The 24,195-nt window shown below is 43.1% G+C and overlaps 1 protein-coding gene across 7 annotated transcripts in view; it reads left to right on the top strand.

Moving 5' to 3' along the window:
- Positions 1 to 24,195, top strand: part of SIPA1L1 (signal induced proliferation associated 1 like 1) — a 365,455-nt gene that overhangs the window by 236,059 nt on the left and 105,201 nt on the right. For all 7 annotated transcript variants that reach the window (XM_029952089.1, XM_029952096.1, XM_029952095.1 and 4 more), the window contains 2 exons: positions 14,286 to 14,416; positions 19,460 to 19,648. In XM_029952089.1, the coding sequence (XP_029807949.1) occupies positions 14,286 to 14,416; positions 19,460 to 19,648 (320 nt within the window). The remainder of the gene's footprint in view (positions 1 to 14,285; positions 14,417 to 19,459; positions 19,649 to 24,195) is intronic.

The following is a 24,195-nucleotide window of genomic DNA, read 5'->3' as shown; positions in this document are numbered from 1 at the left end:
ATGTCGTATTTTGCACATTTAGACTTGAGAGGATATTTGGCGCCACCAGTGTAAGCCCGTCCGTTGCTGGAAAGATGCTGGACCAATAGAGGAAGGAAACCCACCGTTTGCACTTATTAAAATAAGCACCGCACCGTGATGGTGCTGCTCCCCACCCTCTTCTCTTGCCCCCTCCTCTTTGCTGGTTTGCTAATATGCAGATGTCCTCATTTAATGCTCTTAGGACCCTGAGGCCTACGAACTCGTTGTGACATGTCCAAGTGACGCAACCACAGCCTTCCTTGGAGAGAAGCAAACTAGGCAGTAAGATAGCATTAAAATGAATAGGGTCACCTTCCTTTTTCGTCCATGTATGTTTTTTGTGTTTAGTTTTTATAAATGGAAGATACTGTTAAAGAGAAGTTCCGATGTTGCCTGGAGCCAGGGTGGCTTGTCGAAGAGGAGAGTTCCCTAGCCATCACTCCCCCCACTTTTCTGTGGTCATCCGGGACTTTCCTAATCTTGCACCCAATGTGCAATTGTCCGTGGAGCCTATCCTCCCTGAATCTCATTCAGGGTGATGCCTCTGTGGAAATCGGGGTTCAGAGGCTGCCTTGGCAGTGGTGTTTCTTGCTCCGTTGGTCAGCAGTGTTGATAGGCTTGTGTCTATGCCAGGGGGCGGGGGGTGTCTCTCAAAGTCCAGTTCCTGGAGATGGTGCCCTCCCTACTGCCCAGTGCCTGGGAGAGACTGCCATTCTCCAATCTGAAGCTCATCCAAGAATAGTTTGCCACTCCTGATGCTTATGTACCTAATCATTCTTCTGATAACCTTAAGCCATCAGATTTGATGTTTTTTATTGTTCTCTTTCCTTGTCCTCCACCTTTCCTCACCCTGCCACACATGAGTTTGCACCTTCACATGCACACATATGTGCGCACGCGCACACACACACACACACACACACACACACACACACACACCAGTTCCAGCAGTATGCTGGGCCCCAGATCTATCAAGTGGTTGTTGGGTTTCAGTTGCTGTTGTGATGCCCAGTTTTCTTTATAAGAGGGCGAGAGGTAAATCATCAACCATCTTTAGCATCATTTCTGTAGAATATATGCCTTAACTCCGTGGGACTGTACGTGAAGTAACAGTTTTAGTTAGCACTCTGATGTGTTCCTAATTTTGGTTTCAGGAGCTAGTCTTTAAGTTCAGTTGGTTAGATGAGCATCAAGTAGCTGTTGTTGAGTTCTGGTAGATTATGATGTGGTGCATATCGATCGTCAGGGAACACCATACAGCTAAGCTGATGAGAAAAATCTATGCTTAGTTTGTTTTTTTAATTCTTCTGTAAGTATTGCAACATTAAACTTGAGAAAAATTGCGATCTTATAAATCACATTTCTTTAAGGATAGTTATGCTGGTTAGTGTTTTGATGTGGATAGTTTTACTTTTCAAGGAAGTGACAAGCCCCAGAGTCAACAAGTCTGCCGTACTGAACCATGTTGTGCTCTGTGTTCTTGAACTTCATGGTTAATTTGGGCCAACATTAATGAGGAGAGATTTTATACGTGAATAATAATTTGTTGCTTTAGAATCTTCTGTTTTCTTGTTTTTACTGAGATCACATAAACTCTATATGATTGGTCTGACGTTAGATCTCTAATTAGGTGACCCTTTCAGAGAGATTTGTGGCACTAAATTCCTTCTTGAGCTACCCCAAGAGTGTGATCTGCTACCATCTTTTTATCTGCTCTGGAGTTCCGGAAGCAAGGAGGCCGTTAAGTATGAAGGCTTGTATGTTTGCTTCTTTGAAGACAGTCATCCTTGCCTTTTTTGGCTGTGATCTCCTGAGTCTTCACACAGACTGTTTGAGCTCCGATCCACAAGGCGTGAGGATTCCACGGTGCCTGAGCCAGCTCCGCTCAGAGGTGTGTTGGAGTGAAGTTGGTTAAGAGGATATGTGCCCCGGTTGCTCCCCCCTATGTTTGATTTTTAAATCAAGATAAACCATCAGAAGGCTACATTTGTATGAACACTTGACTTTATTCAAGGTTATCTTTTTAAGAGCCAGTCAGATAAAAACAAAATTTGCTGTTGCAATAAAACTGGTGATGAAGCATTGCCCATTAAGTCATTCTTTTGCCCCTTTGGAAAGTTCCATCTGATAAATTTTAGAATTTGACGCCATGACCTGTTTTCTGGTAGCTACCAAATGCCTGCTTTCGGGGGATAGGTATATTTTATAGGTTTGCTTATTTTGTTTATTTACTGTGTCCCGTTTTTAACTTCAGCTCCCACGACCAAATTTGCTTCTCAAATACGCAGCCTTCATTACTAATGCATTTGTTTTCCACTTGCATCTTTTATTTCTATTTCATTAGCATAATTTATATATTTCCTTTATAATTAATGACCTCAAAAATGTCTTTTTGGAAAGGATAATTAGCATACATGCATTTCTACCCAGAGGCAACCCCTGTCCTCCCAGGCTTTCCCCTCTGTGTTGACTTCCTTTCTCCCCGCTGTTCCCAGCTGCCACCCGCATGGCTCTCCAGTCGGCAGCGCAAAGGCATGCATCCAAATGTTGACTTCTTAGTTTGTCCTCCCTAAACAAGCTTCCTCATCACTACCCTCTTGCTAGAAATGCCACTGGTGTAATCAGTCTTGGGTTCGAAGCATTGCGGCCTCTTTGATGCTGGTCTCCCTCAGGGTCCCCTCCGATCAGCTGGCCAGGCCGCCTGCATACACCTGGGACTCTGCTAGCTTCCTGCTCTCTGTGTCCTGGTCCCAGTGTCCTAGCTGTATACACCCTCATTGTCTCTTGCCCAGGTTCTAGCACAGCTGTCTCAGTCTCTCCATCTCTACCTAGTCTGCCCTACACAGAATCCAGCCTCTTGCCTTTGGCTAACCTGGCAACAACATAAGTATACACTGTATTGTAAATCAAATCCTGTAACAAATATACTGTGTAAGTTGAGTCCTCTGAGATGCAGATGTTGATGCATCTGGTTTGTAGGGGGATTGGAGATGATGCCTGGGAAGAGAAGGGAGGAAGAATTTATCAGGGAAAGCCTTCAGTCCATGATGCAGGTGTGGCTTCCTGAAAGGAAAAAAGAGCAGAATTAAACAAGGGGAGCCCCAGACCACAGTCCAGATCTAACAAAGTCATGGTCAATGCAGCGGAGTGAAGAATTAGCTTTAGTGGAGGTCCTGTGTTGGGACGCCCTGGCCAGGCCCTCTTACCCCTGGTGTGCCCAGTTTGTGGATGGGGGCTGCCCAGGAATAGAGTGGCTGGGCTGGAAAACTGTAACGGATTCAGAGACGCTACAGCCACGGGCTTTCAGCTGACTGTATTTCTTGTGGCTCATTCAGTTGCAAGCCCTTTCCGGAAGGGAAGGTGTCACTCATCCATGGCTACTGTGTATGTACGAGTGCCTGCATCTTGCTCGGCCATGTTTTGGGCACTGGAGTGGTAAGCCAAACAGATGCCCTCATGGAACTTTCATTCTGGCAAAGGAAACCAACAGTGAACGAATCACATAAAGGACACATATGCTTATTATAAAAATTAATAATATAGAAGTAGAGAAAATAAGCCCAATCCTAATTCCAGTAATTTGGCTTGTAATCTTCTATATCTTTTCTTACACACACACAGATTCTTTACCCCATTTAGTATTAACAAGAATGTTCTTCATATTTTTAAAGTAGTTTTAAAAATCAACAAGTACACAAGGGGCACCTGGCTGGCTCAGTTCGTAACAGCGTGTGACCCTTGATCTGGGGGTTTGTGAGTTCCAGCCCTAAGTTGGGTGTTGATCCTACTTTAAAAAAAAAAGTACACATTTGTATCTTTATTCTTTTCATTCAATAATAGTATTGATTAAGCATCTAGTGTGTGCCAGCTACAGTGCCTGGCAGAGAACAAAAGTAGAGGCACCTGTCTTCATGGTTTTTACAGTCTGCCCTTGGTGACTTTCAGACAAATAAACTATCAAGCATTATTTTTCCCCCTGAATTTTAACAAATATGTTTTGAAAATCTACAATTTCTTTGTTCCCTTATCTGGAGTCCATTTAGATGAATGGTAGGAACTTCGAATTTATCCTCCATGTTTCTCTTTCATAATTTCGGTTTCTTTTTCATATTGTTCTGTACTTACTGATTTCATCTCCTGGACAGGGGACTGGTAGACACCTGTCTGCATTCTGTCATCTAGGCCTGTCATCTTATTTCAGCAGCAGAATCCCACTATTTTTGTTTCCTTGTAGTTATTTTTCATAATTGCGCATCCTTCCTTTTATATACCTCACCTCTCACCATTGCTGTCCATTAGAGATTTCTTCTGAGAAAAGTTTGTTCTGTGTTTCTCATTCTTCTCTCTCATGCTCTTCCTGGTTTTGCTTAGTTGTCTGGTGATCTCGTATGTGAACAGAGGCCTGGGAGGGACCGGTGTGGGTGGCAGGCCTCTCCCCACAGCCCTGTGTGTCTCTTTCCCCAGGAGGCCTCACCGATGAGGAAAGGGAAGGCTGAGGGCCAGCACTGGAACAGCAGTGAGACCCCCTAATGCACACGTCTCTGTAGTGTGAGAGGGCGGTGACCACGGTGCAGGATGGGAACTCTGGGAACTCACTTGGCACTTGGGTGCCAAAGCTGGCTGGGCTGACTTCATCATGCTCTGTTCCTGCCTCTTCTCCTCCCCCCGGGCGCATGTGTATTGTGTTCTCTTCCTCTCTCAGCCACCTGGCAGACTCCTTCTCTCAGGGACTTGTGATGCGTGAGGTGTCCCCTACTCCCCCACCACTGCCCCAGGTCCCCTGTGCCCTTGTTTCTGCACAGCGCTTTCTACGATGCTCTGGCTCCTCACCAGCCTCAGCACTCCTTGAAGGCAAAGACCCCAGATTAGGGAAGCTCAGTAAATGTTCTGTGGTTGAACGAGTGTGTGGTGTGGATGTGAAATCTAAGATTTATTGAGTTGAGTGGATCCTGTATTTATAGCATCAGGGAGACGCTGTGAGGGCCCCCTGTGCACATGACCTTGTGCTCTACTGCAGATGCTGATCAGTATGTTGCAGTTCCTTTTCTGCTCTTTTCAGGAAATGAGACCACAAACGAGTCTGTGTGTGGTCATGGTGGTTTAGTGGAAATTAACCAGGACCACCAGTTGATCCCCACAAGCCCAAAACACTAGGATGGAGACTGAATTTTACTATTGTAAATTGTAGTAGACACAACTAATAGATGCCAAAATCAGTGGGTGACAGTTGAGGAGGAGAAGGATTGGCATAATCTCAAAGTATCTCCCAAAGATACTTGTAAAGTACAAGGAGAAAGATAGTGGGGTGCCTGGGTGGCTCAGTTGGTTAAGCAGCCGACTTCAGCTCAGGTCATGATCTCACGGTTCATGGGTTTGAGCCCCGCATCGGGCTCTGTGCTGACAGCTCAGAGCCTGGCACATGCTTCAGATTCTGTGTCCCTCCCTCTCCCTCTCTGCCCCTCCCTGACTCATGCTCTGTTTCTCTCTGTCTCAATTTAAAAAAAAAAAAGATAGTAACTGGCAGGTGCTGCCTTAATGGAGTGAATCTGAGTCCGTATCATGAACCCCATGAAGTGGTATGTGGAGAGGCTTACATAATTTCTCTGGGTCTCTCCCCCAAAGTAAATGACCTCAGTCCAATCATGTGAAACCACCAGACCAACCCAGTTGATGGATAAGTGCTCTTCAAAGCTGTCAAGGTCAGGAAAGACTAGTAAGCACTGTGGAATTGTGACGGACTACGGGGGACTATGGAGAAATAACTAAGTACAACATGGGATCCTGAATAGGATTTCAGGACAGAAAAAAAAAAAGGCATAGTGGGAAAAGTGGTAAAATTTGAATAAAATCATAGGTTAATGGGATTGTTCCCATGTGAATTTCCTGGTTCTGATCATGATAATTGTACTGTATGTGGCATTGGTGGGGGCTGGGTCATGGATATGTGGAAACTCCCTGTACTGTTTTTGCAACTTCTCTAAGTATAAAGTAACTACAATGAAACACACACACACACACACACACACACACACACCCTTGGGTGAAGTCAATTCCTGGCAGCTTCCATGGGTACCATCCCCATGGGAAATCTAATGCTTACCCAACTTCCTGGGTCACAGTGCAGCAAACCCACCGCCACGCTTGCGGGTTCCCATGTTCCAAAGAATTCCTGTCATCTTCTCTTTGCTGTCTCAAGGAAGGAAAGGCTCTTTGGCTCTGGCTTTGTTATTTCACTGCACTTGATGACACATAATAAAATCCTGTCACCTGTTTTCTAAACATGTTCCTCATTATAACTGAGATACCCAGTGATCCCTTCATCCTGAGCTCCAAAATCAGGTGCTCAAGAAATACTTGCTTTACTGCATCAATTCCTTTCCTCAGCTTCGGATGGAGCCCATCCTCTGTACATAGAGGCCACGCCTCTGAACTTCAGGGCAGGGAGAGATCTTTAAGTGCGTTCAAGTCGACCTAGAAGCATTGGTGGTAGAGAAGCATCTGCGGAAGCAACATCTGTCCCGGGTGGACAACAAGTGTGTGGGCTGTGCCATGTTTTTGCGACACACTGCATCGTGCCAACCCGCTGAACAGTGGGGACTTCGCCCTTGACTGTGTGTTGCTGTCTCTGAGGGACATTCTTCCAGATCCTTCATAAGCATTTTTACGTAGGAAGATCCCTTGCTGCGATATCCCTTGTAAGGAGGGACAACGGATGTTTCAAATATAAAAAAAGTTCACTTAGAGATAGGTGTTTCATTGTTCACTTCTCTCATTTGGATGCTACTTTATTTTTGTGAGTTGGCATTTGAATCAGTGTTAACATTAAAAGAGTCACACTAGTATGCAGCCTTTTAAAGTTTTTTTTAATATTCATTGGCCATTTGCAAATCAAATACATTTTTTATACTTTAAAAAATTTTCTTATCATAAGAGTCATATATATTCATCACAGAAAAATTAGTAACTATAGAAATTTAGAAAATTAATCTTACGGGATTGCTAGTAATTTTATTTGTCTCATCTTTTTAATATCTGCCTATTCATGTTTTCAGTAAGGTAGAATCATTAAATGTGTTTTATATATTTTTCATGTTCTGTAATTGGCTGTGTCATCATTTAAAGTTTTCCAGCTGCTGTACATTTCAGTTTTACAGTTTTTAAATTTTGTTTGTTTTTGAGAGAAAGAAGTAGTGAGGGAGAGGGGGAGAGAGAAAGAGAGAATCTTAAGCAGGCTTCACACCCAGCACAAAGCCCCACATGGGGCTCGAACTCACAAACCATGAGATCATGACCTGAGCCAAAATCAAGACTCAGATGCTTAAACCCTTAAGTGTTTGATTTCGGCTCAGGTCATGATCTCATGGTTCATGAGTTTGAGCCGTGTCAGGCTCTGTGCTGACAGCTCAGAACCTAGAACCTGCTTTGGATTGTGTATCTCCCTCACTCTCTGCCCCTGCCTCACTTGTACTTTCTCTCTCTCAAATATAAATAAACATTAAAAAAAATTTAAAGAGTGTTTTTAAATGCATAAAATAAAAATACAAAGCAAAACAAGCATATTAAAATACAATGCAAAGTATTTAAAATTTTGTAGCATACCAATAAATATGTTTCCTTTGCGTTAACACAAAGATCTAGTAACAGGTCTGATAACTTTCAAAGTAGTGATGAGCATAACTGATATTTTGATATGTCTGCAACAACTATAATATGATACGAAAATATCTGTGGTTTCTTTTGATGTCAAAGTCACATGTACAACTAATAAGGACTGTATTTGTTGACTACATTTATAACCGACAGAAATGTTACATTTCATTTAGAAGTTGGTGAAAATAAAAATACACTCTTTGTTTTTCATTTAATCATGGGTCCCCAAATTTATATCCATAGATACCTCTGGCCAAATATAAATCATCTTCTTATGTAACTTTCCCCCCAGGTACCCAGTTATTTGCATAAGGAAGATACCTGTAAGTCAAATGCTGGGACCTGTACAGCAACCTTGGTTTTTATTGCCAAATTGCCTTCGTAAGAAAGCTTAGATCAGAAAAGTCCGACTGATATGTTTAAGGTTGGATAGTTGAACATTTTCTTGCCTCCTCTGAATATTTATAGCATATATTTTTTAATATTTATTACAGGCCCCTAACATTTTAATTTCTTTTCATCACTGATGAGATTGAAATTTTTAAAATATAATTTTTTTAAATATTGGCTATTTGTCATAGATAATGACCCATAAAAATTCCCCCGTTTTGATTGTTCTCTTTATTTTCTGTTGTTTCAAATAGAATTTTCTTTGTGCCTTTTCCCCCTTGAATCATTTTGCTGCAGTTTATTAATGCCAACATAACTTCGTATTAAAGGCTACCTTTTATTGGCAAGTTAGGGGGCTAGTGTGGGCAGCTTAGTGTCATGTGCTCCTTTAAGCTCCAAACACTTTATGCAATTTTGGCAAGTAGACCACCCTACTTTTTAAGAATTACCTATGAAAAAAAGAATTGGAACTTCAGAGCACTGTGTGCTTTGTAAATGTGCACAATTACTCTTATGCAACAATAATTATAAGCTTAGTGGAGTGCTTTGGGACAGAATTCTGGCATGTGGCCAGTCCTGTGTAAATGTCTCCATCCATTACTGTGACCTGCTTTTGATTATGATGCAGAGTCCTGGGCTATTTAGTTCTCATGGAACCTCCACCCTTATAATTAGGATGAGCCCTTTGGGGACCAGAGACTGAGAATCTCTGAGTGGTGCGCTTCTCGGAAAGAGCCATTCTTCAAAAAGTTGGCCTGTTATTACCTCTGCTTTGCCAAACCTATGTTTCATTTTAAAAGCAGAATATGCTGCTGTTGTTTTTCTTCTCCTTTTTTTGGTTTTTTTCTTAAGTCTCCTAACTGTAGATCCATCCTCTCTTTCTAACCTGGTTATTAGTCTTATTAAGATGTATAAGTTGCAGGAAAACCAAACATCTGAACAACTTAAACCCAAGAGGTCGAGCTGAGCCGCTCTGCTTAAGCCTGTGATGTGCTCCGGAGAGCCTCTTCCTAGCTGTACCCAGATTCTCCAGTGGAAAATATCAAGGGTCAAAGTTCAGGCTGCCAGCCCACCAAGTAAACTGTTTTAGGAAATGATCACTTAAAATACTGAACATGGTGAAATAGTTTGGGTTGTCAGTAGTCCCGTCTCTGACCTGCTGACCTAGAGGGAGGCCCAGGCCGGTCTGCTCAGCTCAGCACTGCTATCTTTAGTGCCTCCTGCTGTGGTGACTTCAGATGCCTCTTCTAGAGAAAATGGAAGGGTTTTCACTTTTCCTTCTGCATCATCAATTAGGACAACTCAGATTAGAATATGAGCGTTTTTGTAACTTTGGCACGTATTGCTAAGATGCTTTCTAAAATGGTTGGATCAATTCACGGTGTATGACTGTGGCAGCCCCTCTCAGCCAGGCCCCGTCCTGCACTTCAGAGATGCCGTTGCTGGTTCGTTAGGGGTCAGATAGTGGCTGATTTTCATTTGCTTCCTGTGTCTTTCATTTGCGTTTATCACGTCTGTTTTCCCTTTTTAAATTTCTGAGTTAACAATTTTATTTTATTTTAAATTTCTTATGTTTATTTATTATTGATACAGAGAGAAACAGAACATGAGTGGGGGAGGGGCAGAGCGAGGGGGAGACCCAGAGTCTGAAACAGGCTCCAGGCTCTGAGCTGTCAGCACAGAGCCCAATGCGGGGCTCGAACCCACAAACCATGAGATCATGACCTGAGCCAATGTCAGATGCTTAACTGACTAAGCCACTCAAGAAGTATTTTGATTTTACAAATTATTTCTGAAAAACAAAAATGTGTTTTCATTCACAATTCTGCACAGTGCAGATTATGCTGATCTCCCTAGGGAAAGGTTCAACTGAAATTGTAATACGAGGTCTGCAAGTATCATGAAAACCAGCACACACAATCCAGAAAGTGCTGGCTGAAGCCCGGTATCTCTTCTGATTTCATTTTCCTTTCCTCCTTTACAGTTAACATACTATGCTTTTCCTTCCCGCCCCTACCCCTGTATACACCTGTTTTATATGCAGCTCATGACCAGGTGATGGGACTGTGCTTGATCTAACTACTGGGAGCCTTGAATTTGTTCCTATTTTCCCTTTCAAAGATGGTGAATTATTTATTTATTAATTGTGAATGTGTCAGCCAGAAATACAGTTATTTATGTGGAATATTCTAGTGATAACAGAAGTACTCATTGGCACTTTTTGTATCATCCTTGTTAAAACTCAGGAACCAGAACTAAGAACCTCAGGCTAAATATTTGCTTAGGTGTTAAATATGAGAAATGAAGGCGGGGGAATCAACCATCTGTGAATAAAATGTTAATATCTCTCCCTTTAAACACAGTGAAGCCTTGCTTACAGCACATCAAGGAATAAAGCTTTTGTTTTTATACAAGCCTCATTTATTTTTTTTAAATCTGATTTTAGATATTTTTAGAAATTTCTGATTAAGGTGCTTTTAAATAATCTAAGTGTTTTCTGTTCTGGGAATCTGAAACCAATCCAAAATCCAGGTGTTTTTGTTTTTGTTTCTTTGGGTTTGTTTGTTTGCACAAAATGCAGAAATTGCTCCTCTGGCCACTTAAGCAATTTGACCTCAGTAAAGCTTTCTTTATATGTGATCTGGCTGGTTTCATCCCTTTAGGCATCAAATTTTATTTTTATTATTTTTAAAATCCATAATATAATATCAGGAACTTTGGGGAAGATAATGTTAATATTAAATGGCTAAAAAATGAGCTTCAGAATCAACATCAGATCATATATTTGAATCTGGTACTGCTGTTTGCTAGTTGTGGCTGGGCATTGACTTCGTATCTCCAGATCATAGCTGCTACATCTGTAGAAAAGAAGGAAATATCTGTATTTTCGTGGTGGACACAAATATTAGATAGAATGCTTGGCAGAATGCCTCCGTCCACAGCATTATATCATTCTAACAGAATGTTTGAAGTATTGGTTTTTGGCATTTCATTATGCGAGCACTAAAATGTATTGTTTGGGGTGTTCTCATACCTGTATTTCAGCTCGTCTGTCAGTAGATTTGTCCACCCTACTTGATTATCCATTTCCTCTCCCCTTTCTTTCCCTCTCCTCCCTCAGACTGCATGATGCTGAATTCTTCCATCACATGCTCCCAAGGCCTTTCTGTAACACTCATCTGCACCTCCCCCGCTCTTGTTCTCTCTCTTTCCCCTTCCGTCCCCACAGAAGACAAAGCTGATTTGTGGATCTGGCTGGAAGAACCCTCTGGAACTGATGAATAAGTCTGTTAGCAAAGGGTTTAGAAACAGGGCTTCTAGGAAAAAATAAACAATGCCACAGCCTAGGGCAGGTTCCAAGGGTGCTACCCAAAGGCTGAGGTGCTAAGAGGAAGGTACCGAGTTTGCAGGACACACAGAGGCAAGACTGGCCAGAAGAACCAGATAGGATATCTCTAAAAGGCTGGTATTTTGGTTTAAAAAAAAATCATTTGTCTTATGATCAAAGTTTAAGGACTCAGAAATTTAATTTTAAGGTAACATACTGAACCAAAGTCTGCTGCCAGAGAGTACACACTACATTTGAATTTTGAGTGGAATAAAGTTAGGTTCGTGTAGAAAGGGTGTTTTCCATACCTCTGTAATCCTCTGGAGCGGAGAAAACGGACAGTGTGCACCAAAAACAAGGCTTTTATTGTGAGAGTAATTCTTACTCAAGTGGAAACACATTTTGGACAAGCAGAATCTGATCATGATAGCAGTGAACTTAACTCAGGGAACCAGACCAGAATTCCCATCTATCCCATGAAACTGAAATAGAGGAATGCTTGCTTGGAGCTCTTTTGGGGGGGCGGGGGGGGGGAGACTTTTCTGCATAGACCCACACGTAAGTTTAAAAAGATCTGCCTAGAGTTATCAAACCAGAGATGGGTTTGTTTGAAGATAGAGTCTGAATGAAATACTAGAAATTAGTTATAATTAACTCAGGAACATTCCCCAACTGACAAATGTACTTAACAGCTCTGACAAACTGCAGAAAAATATGGTCAGGATTTAATGACGACACATAGAACCTTACATAATCTTTAATTCTTTTCTGCTTTTTAAACAGTTTTTAGTTTTATTTAGGGTTTAGTTTCTTTTTATTTATTTATTTTAATGTCTGGTTTTTTTTTTTGAGAGAGCAAGTGAGCAAGCAATGGAGGGGCAGAGAGAGAGAGAATCCCACCACAGAGCCTGCTGCAGGGCTTTAACTCACTAACCATGAGATCATGACCTGCGCTGAAACCAAGAGTCGAGGGGCGCCTGGATGGCTCGCTCAGGTTGTGATATCGCGGTCTGTGGGTTCAAGCCCCACGTCGGACTCTGTGCTGGCAACTCAGAGCCTGGAGCCTGCTTCTGATTCTGTGTTTCCCTCTCCCTCTGCCCCTTCCCTGCTCATGCTCTGTCTCTCTCTCTCTCTCAAAAATAATAAAACATTAAAAAAAGAAAAGAAAAGAAACCAAGAGTTGGACACTTAACCAACTGAGCCACTCAGGCACCCCCTCTGAAGTTTTTTAAGTGTGTTGAGCTCTTTGCTCCTTCAGTAAACAGCCCCAGACTGCTGTCTTGTTTTCCTTTAAGTTCTTGTCTGCTTTTTCATACGATTTCTGTCACCTGCCTGTTTTCTTCCTTGTTGTCAGTTGTTGTATCCCATTACTGTCTGTATGCAAGTCCGCATCAGCCCTACACTCCGGACTTACCACACTTCTGAAACAAAGCAGTGAGCTTGAAGACCAGACAACCAAGCTTATTAAAATTGTATGCAAAGTAGGAGTAAACAGTCTCAGCGTGTAATTGACATGTGCAGTCCTTTGAGGGTATACATAAGTGCTTATACGTGAATTTTGTGACCTCCGTTGGTTTGCTTCTCAGTTGTCCATATATGAGAGGTTCATTGCCTGTATTCCCATTGTGTTTTCTTAGTTTGAATTTCCATGGAGTATGATGACGTTCCTGGAGAGCCCTCCTCACTCACTATGTGATTGTACCTTTAATGACCACTCTTTAGTACTTGCAAAGTACCTTCATAGAAATTACCCACATTTCAAAACTACGGGATTAGATATTTGATGCTATTATTTCTTCTTCTTCTCATGGATTTTCAAACACTTTTACATTTTGTGTGGGAATGATATGTATTTTCAAATGTATGCATTTCATATGAGGAGAATTGACCGAATCCTGATTGAGTCCTTTAATGCCCATGTCACACGTAAATGAAATAGGACAATGTAAAGTACTGTGGAAGGTTGAAGAAGTTATCCACTTTAGTTTTTCCATATATTTCTGTGGTTTGTGGACTTCCTCATCTGTGAGCATCTCATGTATGAACAAGTTTAAATTTTTTTTAAAGAAGTATGTACTTAGTGTACAGTGAATATCCTTTAAAAAAAAATCTTTCCTGTAAATTAACTTTAATTTTGATCCAGGCTTTCCCTCAATACCCAAGGTTGTGGTCAGGTTTGGAGTCTTGAGCCCTGCAGCCCGTGGGGAGAGGGCCCCGAATCCTCCTCAGTCTCCTGTCCACACAGCTTCCCTGGGAGAGACCTGTTACCCCAAACCTCTTGTGCCCTCCAGGTTCATGGCTCTGCGGGAGGCTGGTAGTGCTCCCTGGTGAGACGCAGGGGCCCTGTGCTAGGCTCCTGCCTCCTGGGGTACTTAGAAGCTCTGTTCTTCTAGACCCTACTCTTGCAGGGAGCAGAGTGCCGCTTGGTGACTCACACCTTTCTCCTCTCTCCAGTTCTGGGAAGTCTTTGTTCATCTGGGGGAAAGTCCTCCATCCTCAAACTCTGTTCTCAACAGATTCAGGGTTTTGTCGTTGCTGTTTTAAGAAAACTAAGAAGCGTTGGCTCAAACCTATCCTTAGGCAAGGAAGCCCAAATAAGGCAGCCTATATAAGCGGTAGGATATGGTAGAATTTAGGGACAGAACAAATCTCTTTTAAAAAGTAAAGTAGTAAGTTGCAGAGTGGTAAAAAAAACAAGCTCAGTAGGCCACCTCTATTCAGTGTTACCTTCTCTGAGACCAAACTTGGCATCTAAGTCTCCGTTTTTATAACTCCCTGAAGAATATTTGTTAGATGCGTTAACATTTTATTGAGTGATCTAAATATCAAGCAGAATATAACATTTTTAAAGCGCTATGTAAATGTTCTAATTTTGTTTTGTCTTCTTTTACCTAAGAACACTGGAACTATTTTGGGGCCGATGAGAATCTTGGTCCAGTGGCTGTGAGCATTCGGAGGGAAAAGCCAGAAGAAACGAAGGAAAATGGATGTCCATACAACTACCGAATAATTTTTAGAACCAGTGAGGTGAGTTGCAAACCAGAAAGATGGAGACTTGATTGGAGTGAGGAAAAAAAATGGAGTGGTAGCAGTAGCAAAGCAATTAAATTTAATAGCACATAGTTAACAAATGCCTTAGAATAAACAAAGGCCCCTTTCATTCGTTCTGGTGGTGATGGGGGTGGACATAATGGTTAGATTCGGATCCTTCTTTTCCATCGAGCTCTGGATAGATGCAACAAATGAATGGGAGTTTTGATGCAGAGAAAGATACCTCAGTCAAGTGTGGCCCTCGGAAATTGGAGCTCTTGGAATTCCAAAGTGGCTATCGCATATCCGGCTCAGGCAGCCGGAAAGCCCTGAGCCAGCTTCAGCCAGGGGCCGTACAGGTGACAGAGGGTCACCCAAGAGTGACTCACAAACTGTTGCTTAGGCCAGTTCTTGACCCAAGAAGGAAAGAGATTCATTTCTTCTTCCACTTTGCTATCGCTTGGGCCTGTTTACCGAGGCCTTTTGGAGACTGAGAATCCAGACCAGTCAAACCCAGAACTGTCTAACTGGGCGGGAGACAGGCTCTTGGAGCTCTTTAGGAATCTAGGCACATACAATGTATGAGTTTTTATTTTGAAATGAAATTCAGGTCAGAAAAGAAAAGGAAAAATAAGAGAAAATAGCTAACAAAGCAGTTTTTGTGTTGTTATTTTAAACCCATGAACAAGTTTGGGACAGTGCTTTGTTTTCTTTGTAAATATGTGTATCGCTGTGTCAGTTACGAATTTATTATTGCCTCCCTGCACCAAATTGACTTCAGGACTGTTGTGAGGCATAAATGCCTGATACCCCCTGAGGTCTCTAGAAAATAATGGGTTTGGAAGCGGTTTAAATAGGACAGTTAACTTCATTTCCCCCATTGAATATAAGGCAAGTTTCAGGGGTTGGCTTCACTTAGTAATTGTTCCTCAGCTTGAACGCAGGGGAAATTAAAAATAGGAGTTTTAAAGGCACAGCTTCCACTTCTAACGTGTTGTACGTAGTGACCGGAGAGCATTGACGAGCCGGCCTGCACTGGTGTAGTCTCTCCCCAGAGACTCAGCAGGGTGAATGCTTTTGTTGAACATAAAAAAGCGCAGAGAACACAGAGTTTCTGAAGTTGGACGTGGGTGGTTGTCCTCTTGTGGCTTCTTGGATTTCTGCGAACCTGCTGCCTTACTTCAGGGGTTTGTGTCCACCTGCTCTTACCTGCTTCCCATCCCAAAGCCATTCCCATTTCAGCCCGGATCACATTATCCCCTTTCTGTGTTTTTTAATCCATTTAAATGCCTCTTCTTCCCACTGGCCTACCATCCTTCATGCCAGGGGTCAAAGTTTTCTAAATGAGGGATTTCTTCCTCCTCTCTGGTCACTGGTCTCCATGACTGTCCCTCCCAGCTTGCCTTGCAGCATTCCCCGTCGGGTCCCAGCCTCTCTCTCCAGCGCCAACTGCTGCCCTGAGTTAACGTGACCCCTCTGCCCCGACTAGTGGCTCTGCCCTTCCCGCCCCTCACTCTTTGGGCCCAGAGTGCTCACCCAGCACCTCCCCGTGCTTTCCTGGCCTCGCAGCTGCGTCCTTCTCCTGCCAGCCGTGTGGCGGGCCCTTCGGTCCGCTGCCTTAGCCTGTGATTGGGACATCCACGGCAAATATCTGTGGTTCACAACACCATCGCCCCTCGTTTTGACGTTCCGATTAATGTTTAGCCAACAGCTCTATTATTGAGGTTGTTCTGGCCGAAAACCTTAAAGTCACACTGGACTCTTCTCTCCTCCCATCCTCCTGCCCCCAATCCGGTCTGTCAGCAAAACCCATTGACTTCATCTTCAAAATACGCTTTGATTTCAAGCCCTTCTTCCAACCCAGCGCCTCAGCCTGGGCCAGGCCACCCCCATTTTCCCCTGAGAACCTTTCTTCCTGCCTCTGCCCTTAAGCCCTGCATCCTTTCAGCCCAGTAGGGATCCTTTGTAAGTGTAAACCGGATCTGTCATTCCTCAGTTCCAAATCCTGTAGTGCCTCCCCCTGGGCTACCTGGACACCTCTGCCTTGGGGCTTGGCTGCTCCTGGTTCCTCTGCCCTGTTCTTCCCCCGGCATCCTACAGACTAGAGCTCTCTCCCTTCCTTGTGACCTTGACTCATCACAGGCACCTTCCCTGGCCACTGGATCTAAACTTTCTGCTCCCACATATCCCATTTCATGTCTTATGCGAGGCTTTCTTTTTTTCACGAACATTTAATACTACCTCAGCCATGGTACTTGCTATTTTGTTTGTTTTCTGTCTTCTCCACTAGAATTTAAGCCCCCTGAGGACGGGGGACTGCTGAGTTATTCATGATGGCATGCCTAATCCCTAGAATCATACAGCCTACTCTCCCTTCTCCTCTGTCTCCTTCCTTCCTTCTCTCTGCCTCTCCTTTCTTCCTTTGTCTCGTGTATCTAATGGTACCCCTAGTTTTTGTGGAACTTTTTCCTTTCCAATGAAAGTAATCTTTAAATGTGGTTTAATGGTAGTATCTTAATGAAGCTTTTCATATAAATAAACTAACAAGTCCTCTGATAGAACCATCTCTAGAGGTCGGTCCCCACCTGGCAGGCATGTCGCTCTTTCCTCATTTCAGTAGAAATCATCTGCACACAACACAAACAGGAAAACATAAATGTGTTTATAAACCTGATAGTTTATGAAGAAAGCCTTACAGCATGTGAGTGTTTTTAAGCAGAGGTGCACAGGGACGCCTAAGGATTCTTTCTTGTTTCTGGAAATCATTAACAGGAATATCAGAAATGCTAGTGATCCGGGTATAAAAATGAGTCATGCGTTTTCTCCTCTGTGATGGCTTCCTTGAGGTGAGCTGCTGTCTTTCCTGGGGCACAGGGTTACCTTTCGGTCTTAGCTTCTCAGCTGAAAACGCTCGGAGCCTCTGCGGCTTCCTGGCCCCAGGCACGCGTCATCTCGTGGACGGCGGGCCCGTCCCGGGTGGTTCGGCGCTTTCCTGTGATCTGAGCACAGACAAACAAACCCCAGAAACCATTTTCTGTCAAATTGGATATTAAATCGTAGGAAAATGATGTGTGCTTTTATACAAGTGTGAACTTGAAAACAAATCATTTATAAGTGAAAGAAAAGATGCTAGTCAAATGGATAGTAGTACCTTGTTCTTGTGTGGAGAGCAAGGTGTTGGTACATCTGCCTTTCCTGCCCTCTCTCTCTTCTGCAGCACGGGGCACATGTTAGCGGTTTACTCCCCTGGCGGGGTGCCCTTCGGCTTCCATTTTGCTGCTCAACATGTGTCATGCCCTCTTTACCTGCTTTACAAGACGCTTGCCGCTCGCTTCTAACCCTGTTGTCTGCCTGTGGCTTCCTCCTCTTGCAGCTCCTCGTAAGGTGCGGGTCGCCCTTCCCTTTCACACAGGGTCTGAGGTTGCCCCTTGGAGCCTGGTGGGTGCACACGCCTGCTGCGGGCTCTCCCCACCCTTCCCTTGCGCTCTCGTCAGCTCCGTGCGGCGTAGTGGTGGCCCCTTCGCTCCCACACCCCGTGCTCTCTTATCTCCGTGCCTTTGCTCTCTGACATTTTACAGGCTTCTCTCCAGATTTCCTGGTATCTTTTTATTGCACCTCTTCTTCGAGGGCCTTTTCTTATGCTCTGAGCCATGATGAGATCCATTTTCTGCCTTTGAACTTTCTTAGGCCCTGAACTTGCCTTTCCCTGTAAATAGAGCCTTCTGTGAATTTGCGGTTGTGTCTTTCTTTCCTCCTCCCTCACACACACACACACCACACCTAACCGTGTCATTTAGCTCCTGCCACTCCTGTTTAGGCCTTGTGTAACCTGTGGGCTTCATGGAAAGGTGTTCACTGTCACAGGGTTGTTTTTCTTAGGTCACATACAATGTTTATGTTGTATTAACAACTTGGCCACGTAACCCCTTTTGGGAATTGAGACCACTTTGGGCTTCATGTTTACTCCAGCAAATCATCGTTACACAGGGAAGTTTCTTTGCTTATGTTTATATTTCATGATAATGGAAAATGTTTTAAGAAATAAGGGGGAAATCTGGAGTAATTTCCAGTGCTGTCGACTCTGCTGCTATACTAACTACAGCCGTCGTCTTATTGGGGTAGTGCTTGGGGACATAAGTGGTTTATGCTTGTCCAGCACATGCTAGGGAATTTAAAACTCTCCCCTTATCTTTTGTAAATCAAAAAGGTACAACATGTAAATCCTGAGCCATTTATTCTTCAGACACTTCTCTGGGATATTTTCTCCTTAATTTCATGATCAGTGAGGTTAGTGACATTATATAAGCCATGTGAAGAGCTAGAGCTTATTGAGTTCTTTACGGAGATACTTTTAAGTAGCTGTCCTTGGAAGGCTTGGCTCTAAGTTCCTTTGGGCTTGTCTGGGTCTTTTTGAAAGTGTTGGCCTGGGGGTACCTGGGTGGCTCAGTCAGTTGAAGGTCCGACTGTTGATTTTGGCTCAGTTTATGATCCCAGGGATGTGCTGAGCATGCAGCCTGCTTTAGTCTGTCTGTCTCTCTCTCTCCCCCTTCCCCCTCTTCTTCCTCTGCCCCTCTCACCTGCTTGTGCATGTTCATTCTTTCTTTATAAAAGAAAAAATAGTGATGCCTGAGTGGCTCAGTTGGTTAAACCTCCGACTTCAGTTCAGGTCATGACCTCACATTTCATGGGTTTGATCCCCACGTCAGGCCCCCTGCTGAAAGCTCAGAGCCTGAAGCCTGCTTCTGATTGTGCCTCTCTCTCTCTTTCTCTCTCTCTCTCTCTCTCTCTCTCTCTCTCTCTCTCTGCCCCTCCCCTGCTCATGCTCTCTCTCTCTCAAAAATAAATAAACATTAAAAAAATTTTTTTAAAAAAGGAAACAAAGTATTGGCCTCGTTTTTCATATACAAAGTATCTAAACCTTTCAGAAGTCATTCCCAGCTCCTGAGGGGCCTCTGAGTCTAGGCTTCCAGAGCATGTGACGTGTTTACTCCTCTCCCACATGAAGAGAGCCCTCACTGGAGCACCTGTCTGTTTTTTTAGCTCATGACACTGAGAGGCTCAGTCCTGGAAGATGCCATTCCCTCAACGGCAAAGCACTCGACAGCCAGAGGGCTGCCCCTGAAGGAAGTGCTGGAGCATGTGATTCCTGAGCTCAACGTGCAGTGCCTGCGGTTGGCTTTCAACACTCCCAAAGTCACGGAGCAGCTCATGAAACTGGACGAACAAGGGGTAAGTTTGGCTTCCAGGGGAAGCCATGCTTGTTGCTCAGCTTTCCCGCTCGGTGTCCAGAATACAGACCTTAAGATTTCTCTTTTGACTGGGTTAACAGAGAGCATTTATTGCAGAGGATGGTCTCTTTGCAATTACTCATTTGCTTGTTTCCTAAGCCTCTGAACTCTGAACATTCCTCATCTGATGAAATTTTCTGTGTCAGATTTGATAAAGAATGGTTCTTAAACTGTGTTCAACTCTTTTAGTGTAAAACCTTCCATAAATGCAGCGAATTTTTTCAGGGACTCTAGGAATAAGTAGTAGCAATAGGGCTCTGTTTTAAGTGCCTTAAATATATTATCCCGTTTGATCTCCCAACCCTATGAGAACGGCACCAGTATTGTCTCCATTGTGGAGATGAGGAGTCTGAGGCATCAGGAGCTTGAACAGTAGGCCCAAGTTCACACGGTCACTAAGTTCAAAGTCTGTACTGTTATCCACTGTACACACTCTCCACTCCCCACAGTACAGCTCTTCTTAAAGGCTTCAGTTTTCAAAGTCTATTTATACCACCAAAGATGTATTCTAGCCAAGATTTCTAAATGCAAAATTGTAAAACTTTGTGTCCCGACTAGTCACAAAACAAAATGCTTAGGATTTTCTTACATCTGTACTTCCTGTACTTTGTGCGTGGCCATTTGGTCAGGATGCAGGTGGATGACAGGACCACCCACACAGAGGCTGCAGAAGGGTAGAGAATGAAGAGTGAGGGTCTCACAGATCCGCTAAGCAGGGAGAGCGCCCACGTTCTGCTTGGAATAATGTGAGCATCTGGGCTTAGTTTCTTAGGTGTTGTATTTATATCCTCTCCACTGTCTTTGAACATCCTTGAATCATTTTAGCCATATTACATTCTGGCAGGATGAGTGATAATAGCTTTACTATTGCATTAAAACAAGCAAAAATAAGCAACCTCTCCAAACCTAAAATTGGTCCATTTATTGAATGCTATTTTGTGAACTAATTTTGATGGTATCTCCTTAAGTGACCACATATTCCAATGTTATTAAAATGAATGGGACTTTTTAAAAATCTGTTTTGAGGTATATTCTTTTAATTCAGCCGCAGGGATGTGTCAGGAACCAATGGTTGGACACACTTCTCTCATCATCACTCTCCCTGTCCCTTCATCTCACTTGTTAGGAAGCTCAGGTGATGTTTGTGCATGCGCCGGGGTCCGGCAGGCTACGCGTGTCCACGTTTATAACATGGACCCAAGGGAGCACCTTGAATGTGGCAGAAGACTGCTGGTGCACGAGTGAGCTTAACTGTTTCAGGGGCTGTTTTCCAGTAAATGTTCTGAACATTCAGTCCAACAAAGGAGAAAAAGCGAAAAATGAGGATTAGGCTCCACTGTATGGATTCAGTCTTTTCAGTAACCATGTTTTTCAAGGAGAATACATTTGATTTTTTTTTTAATGTTTATTTATTCTTGAGAGAGAGAAAGTGTGCACGTGGGAGGGGCAGAGAGACAGAGACACAGACTCCGAAGCAGGCTTCAAGGCTCTGAGCTGTCAGCACAGAGCCCGATGCTGGGCTCGAACTCACGAACTGTGGGATCATGACCTGGGCCGAATCTGGACGCTTAACCGACTGAGCCAGCCAGGCGCCCCGAGGAGGATCACGTTTAGACACTGATAATGTTGTCACACATTGAACGTTCTCAGTCCTACATGAGAACAAGTTGTTTTACAGAAGGGAGGTATTTGCTGCCGCTTCCCCTTTGTGGGTGCCCTGATTGTAGACACTTGTGGGACCACGAGCCAGTTTTATGCCCTCTCCTAGTGAGGAACAGGCTCCCGCCCCGTCAACACAAGAAAGGTGAGACCACTAGGCAGCGAGTTCGACTTAAAGCCAAGCTGATTTAACTCATAAAACTGTCCGCTCTACAATTAGGGCTTCTTATGCTTCCTGGGTGTTAAATTATCCTTTCCTTCATAAATTATTGATGATGATATACGTTAGTTGTTTTCTGTGATGCCTTTCCTCTGTGCAGTTAGAATTTGGCAACCGAATGGCATCTCCCCAGTTTTATTTGGGAAATTTTACTAGGCAGTAGAACCTAAAAGTTTAAAGCCTGATATTCCATATAAGCAATTCTAAATCTGAACTAAGGGGCACACCCCCCGCTTGGCCTCTGTCTTTTCATTTCTATCTCCATAGGATTCAAAGCCAGGATCGTGTTGATAAAAAAGCACACGACACACATACTGAGCGTTTAGTCTGGGGAGTCCTTATTTTGGTAGGGAATCTCATTAATGCCTTGGAATCATTTTGAGAAAATGATTATTTTTTTGTATATGCCTTGTACATATACAGATTTCTTAAAAGAAATGCATGTAAGTGCAATGGATTACACATTTGAATCATTGCAAAGCATTTTCCATTTCCATCCATGTCATCATTTTAATAAATTTCATGCTTTGTACATCCTTGCATTTAAAAAGATCCGTAGAGTGATACCAAGAAATGAGACTCACTGAAAGGAACTTCTCAATCTCCCTTTAAGTTTTATTTGAATGATTCCTTTAGTAGCTTTTTTCCTTTAAACAGCTTACATAATTATGCTTGGAAAAAGAAAACACTGTTTGCTTGCTTCATTGTGGCATTTTGCCTTTCAGATCTCTGGTGCTTCATTTTCTCATTTTACCACTTTTAAAAGCTGAACTGAATAGGAGAACAAATTAAAATTATATCTATAATATGTAAAAGAAAGCATTTCACAAAAACATAGAAATGTGTTTTTCATTTGACTAGTCTCTGATATGTTGCAGGAACTGACACAGGCATTTTAATTTCTGAAGTTTTAGAAAGTGAGTATATGCTTATCCCAGTTATGTGTGTGGCTTATCCAAGCTTTCACATTCTCCTCCCTGATACTTTTCTGGGCCTTTCACTGTTCATTGATGTCCATTTCCGTCATCCTATACAGGACATTAACCTACCAGTGATTTCACACTGTCACGCATTTGGAACAGTTTGTGACTCAAAATCTGGATCAACTCTGGATTTAGCTTATCCATCATCATCCTAGATCTTCACTTACTGGATAATCGAGAGCATCACTTATGATAAAACCAACTTTGATCAGCGTGTATGTTTACTTAGTACACGTTTGTAAGCACTTTGACCACACTGCCTGATTTTCTCCTCCTATCTCCCTGCACAGAGCCCCTCATTATTGGCCTGCTTTAGGATTGAGAGGATGGAGAATTTCAGAAGTTCTCAGTGCTGTTCTCTCTTACTAGTCCTAAACACTGGATACACACATTTGCATAATCCTACCTTTCATTTGTAAGATTTGCAAGTTGTGATACTTTTTCATGTCTTGAATTATTTTGATCCTGAGAACTATGCTTTAAAATATCAGGAATTTCATGATCTATCCAAGCCACCTTTTTAGTAATATAGTTAATTATGCATTTACCCTATCGGTGCCATTTTTCTTCATCAGTCATTTAAAAAACACCTTCATTTCATCTACTCTGTGTGAAGGGAATGAAGAGCCACTATGCTAGGCACATGGTGAGCAATGAAGAACTCTTAGCTGAGGTTGAAAACGATTTAAAAAATAACGCGTTGGTCGTCCTTTACACGCGCTCTCTCATCTCACATCTGCAGGCGCCCACGGGAGAGCTGCCGTCGGAGGCAGTCTAATGTGTTACGCTCACTGTCGTAAGTAAGCACACTGTTTCACATCTAATAAATGCTTATTGAGTAATCACTCTTTGCAAATTGTTAAAAACTATGGAGAATACATAGGCTAGTAAGACACAGCCCTTCCCCAAGAAGGAGACAAGGTCATCAATTACACTAATGAAAGTCAGGTTTAATATAAAGAGTATAATAAGAGAATTGCAAACCGAGAGCAATAGAGGTGCCAGCTAACAGGGCCGAGTCATGACTGGTTAGGCCCATTTCCAAGATGTGCCACGAAAAGCAAGAGGATTTCATCGGACCAGAGAACAAGCAGTGTGGTGGTCTCGATTCAGAACAATAAGAACAAAACATGGAGGTATGAAAGCACAGTGTGGTTATGGCAGCAGGCGGTCTTGCTGAACAGGAGTGTAAGGCGCATGCAAGAGAGTAATGAAAATTGCTATTTTCTATTGAGCATGACCAAGCTAGGTACCATGTGAAGCAGTTTACATGAATTACTTTAATTAATTCTCAGCATCCTTTGATCTCGGTGTTGTTATTGTTCTGATTTTACAGACATGGACACTGAGGCACAAAGATGCTGAAAGAGCACACCAGTCACAATTAGGATCTGGTGGAGACAGGTTTTAAATCCAGGCATTCAGACTCCACAGCCTACATTCATTTTTTTTTTTAATAGTTTATTGTCAAATTGGTTTCCATACAACACCCAGTGCTCTTCCCCACAAGTGCCCTCCTCCATCACCACCACCTCTTTTCCCCATCCCCTCCCCCTCCCCCTTCAAGCCTCAGTTTGTTTTCAGTATTCAATAGTCTCTCAGGTTTTGTGTCCCTCTCTCTCCCCA

This window comes from Suricata suricatta, chromosome 9 (genome assembly GCF_006229205.1).
Source record: "Suricata suricatta isolate VVHF042 chromosome 9, meerkat_22Aug2017_6uvM2_HiC, whole genome shotgun sequence".
In the NCBI taxonomy this organism is placed as follows: domain Eukaryota; kingdom Metazoa; phylum Chordata; class Mammalia; order Carnivora; family Herpestidae; genus Suricata; species Suricata suricatta.
This window is presented reverse-complemented; position numbering and strand designations above follow the sequence as displayed.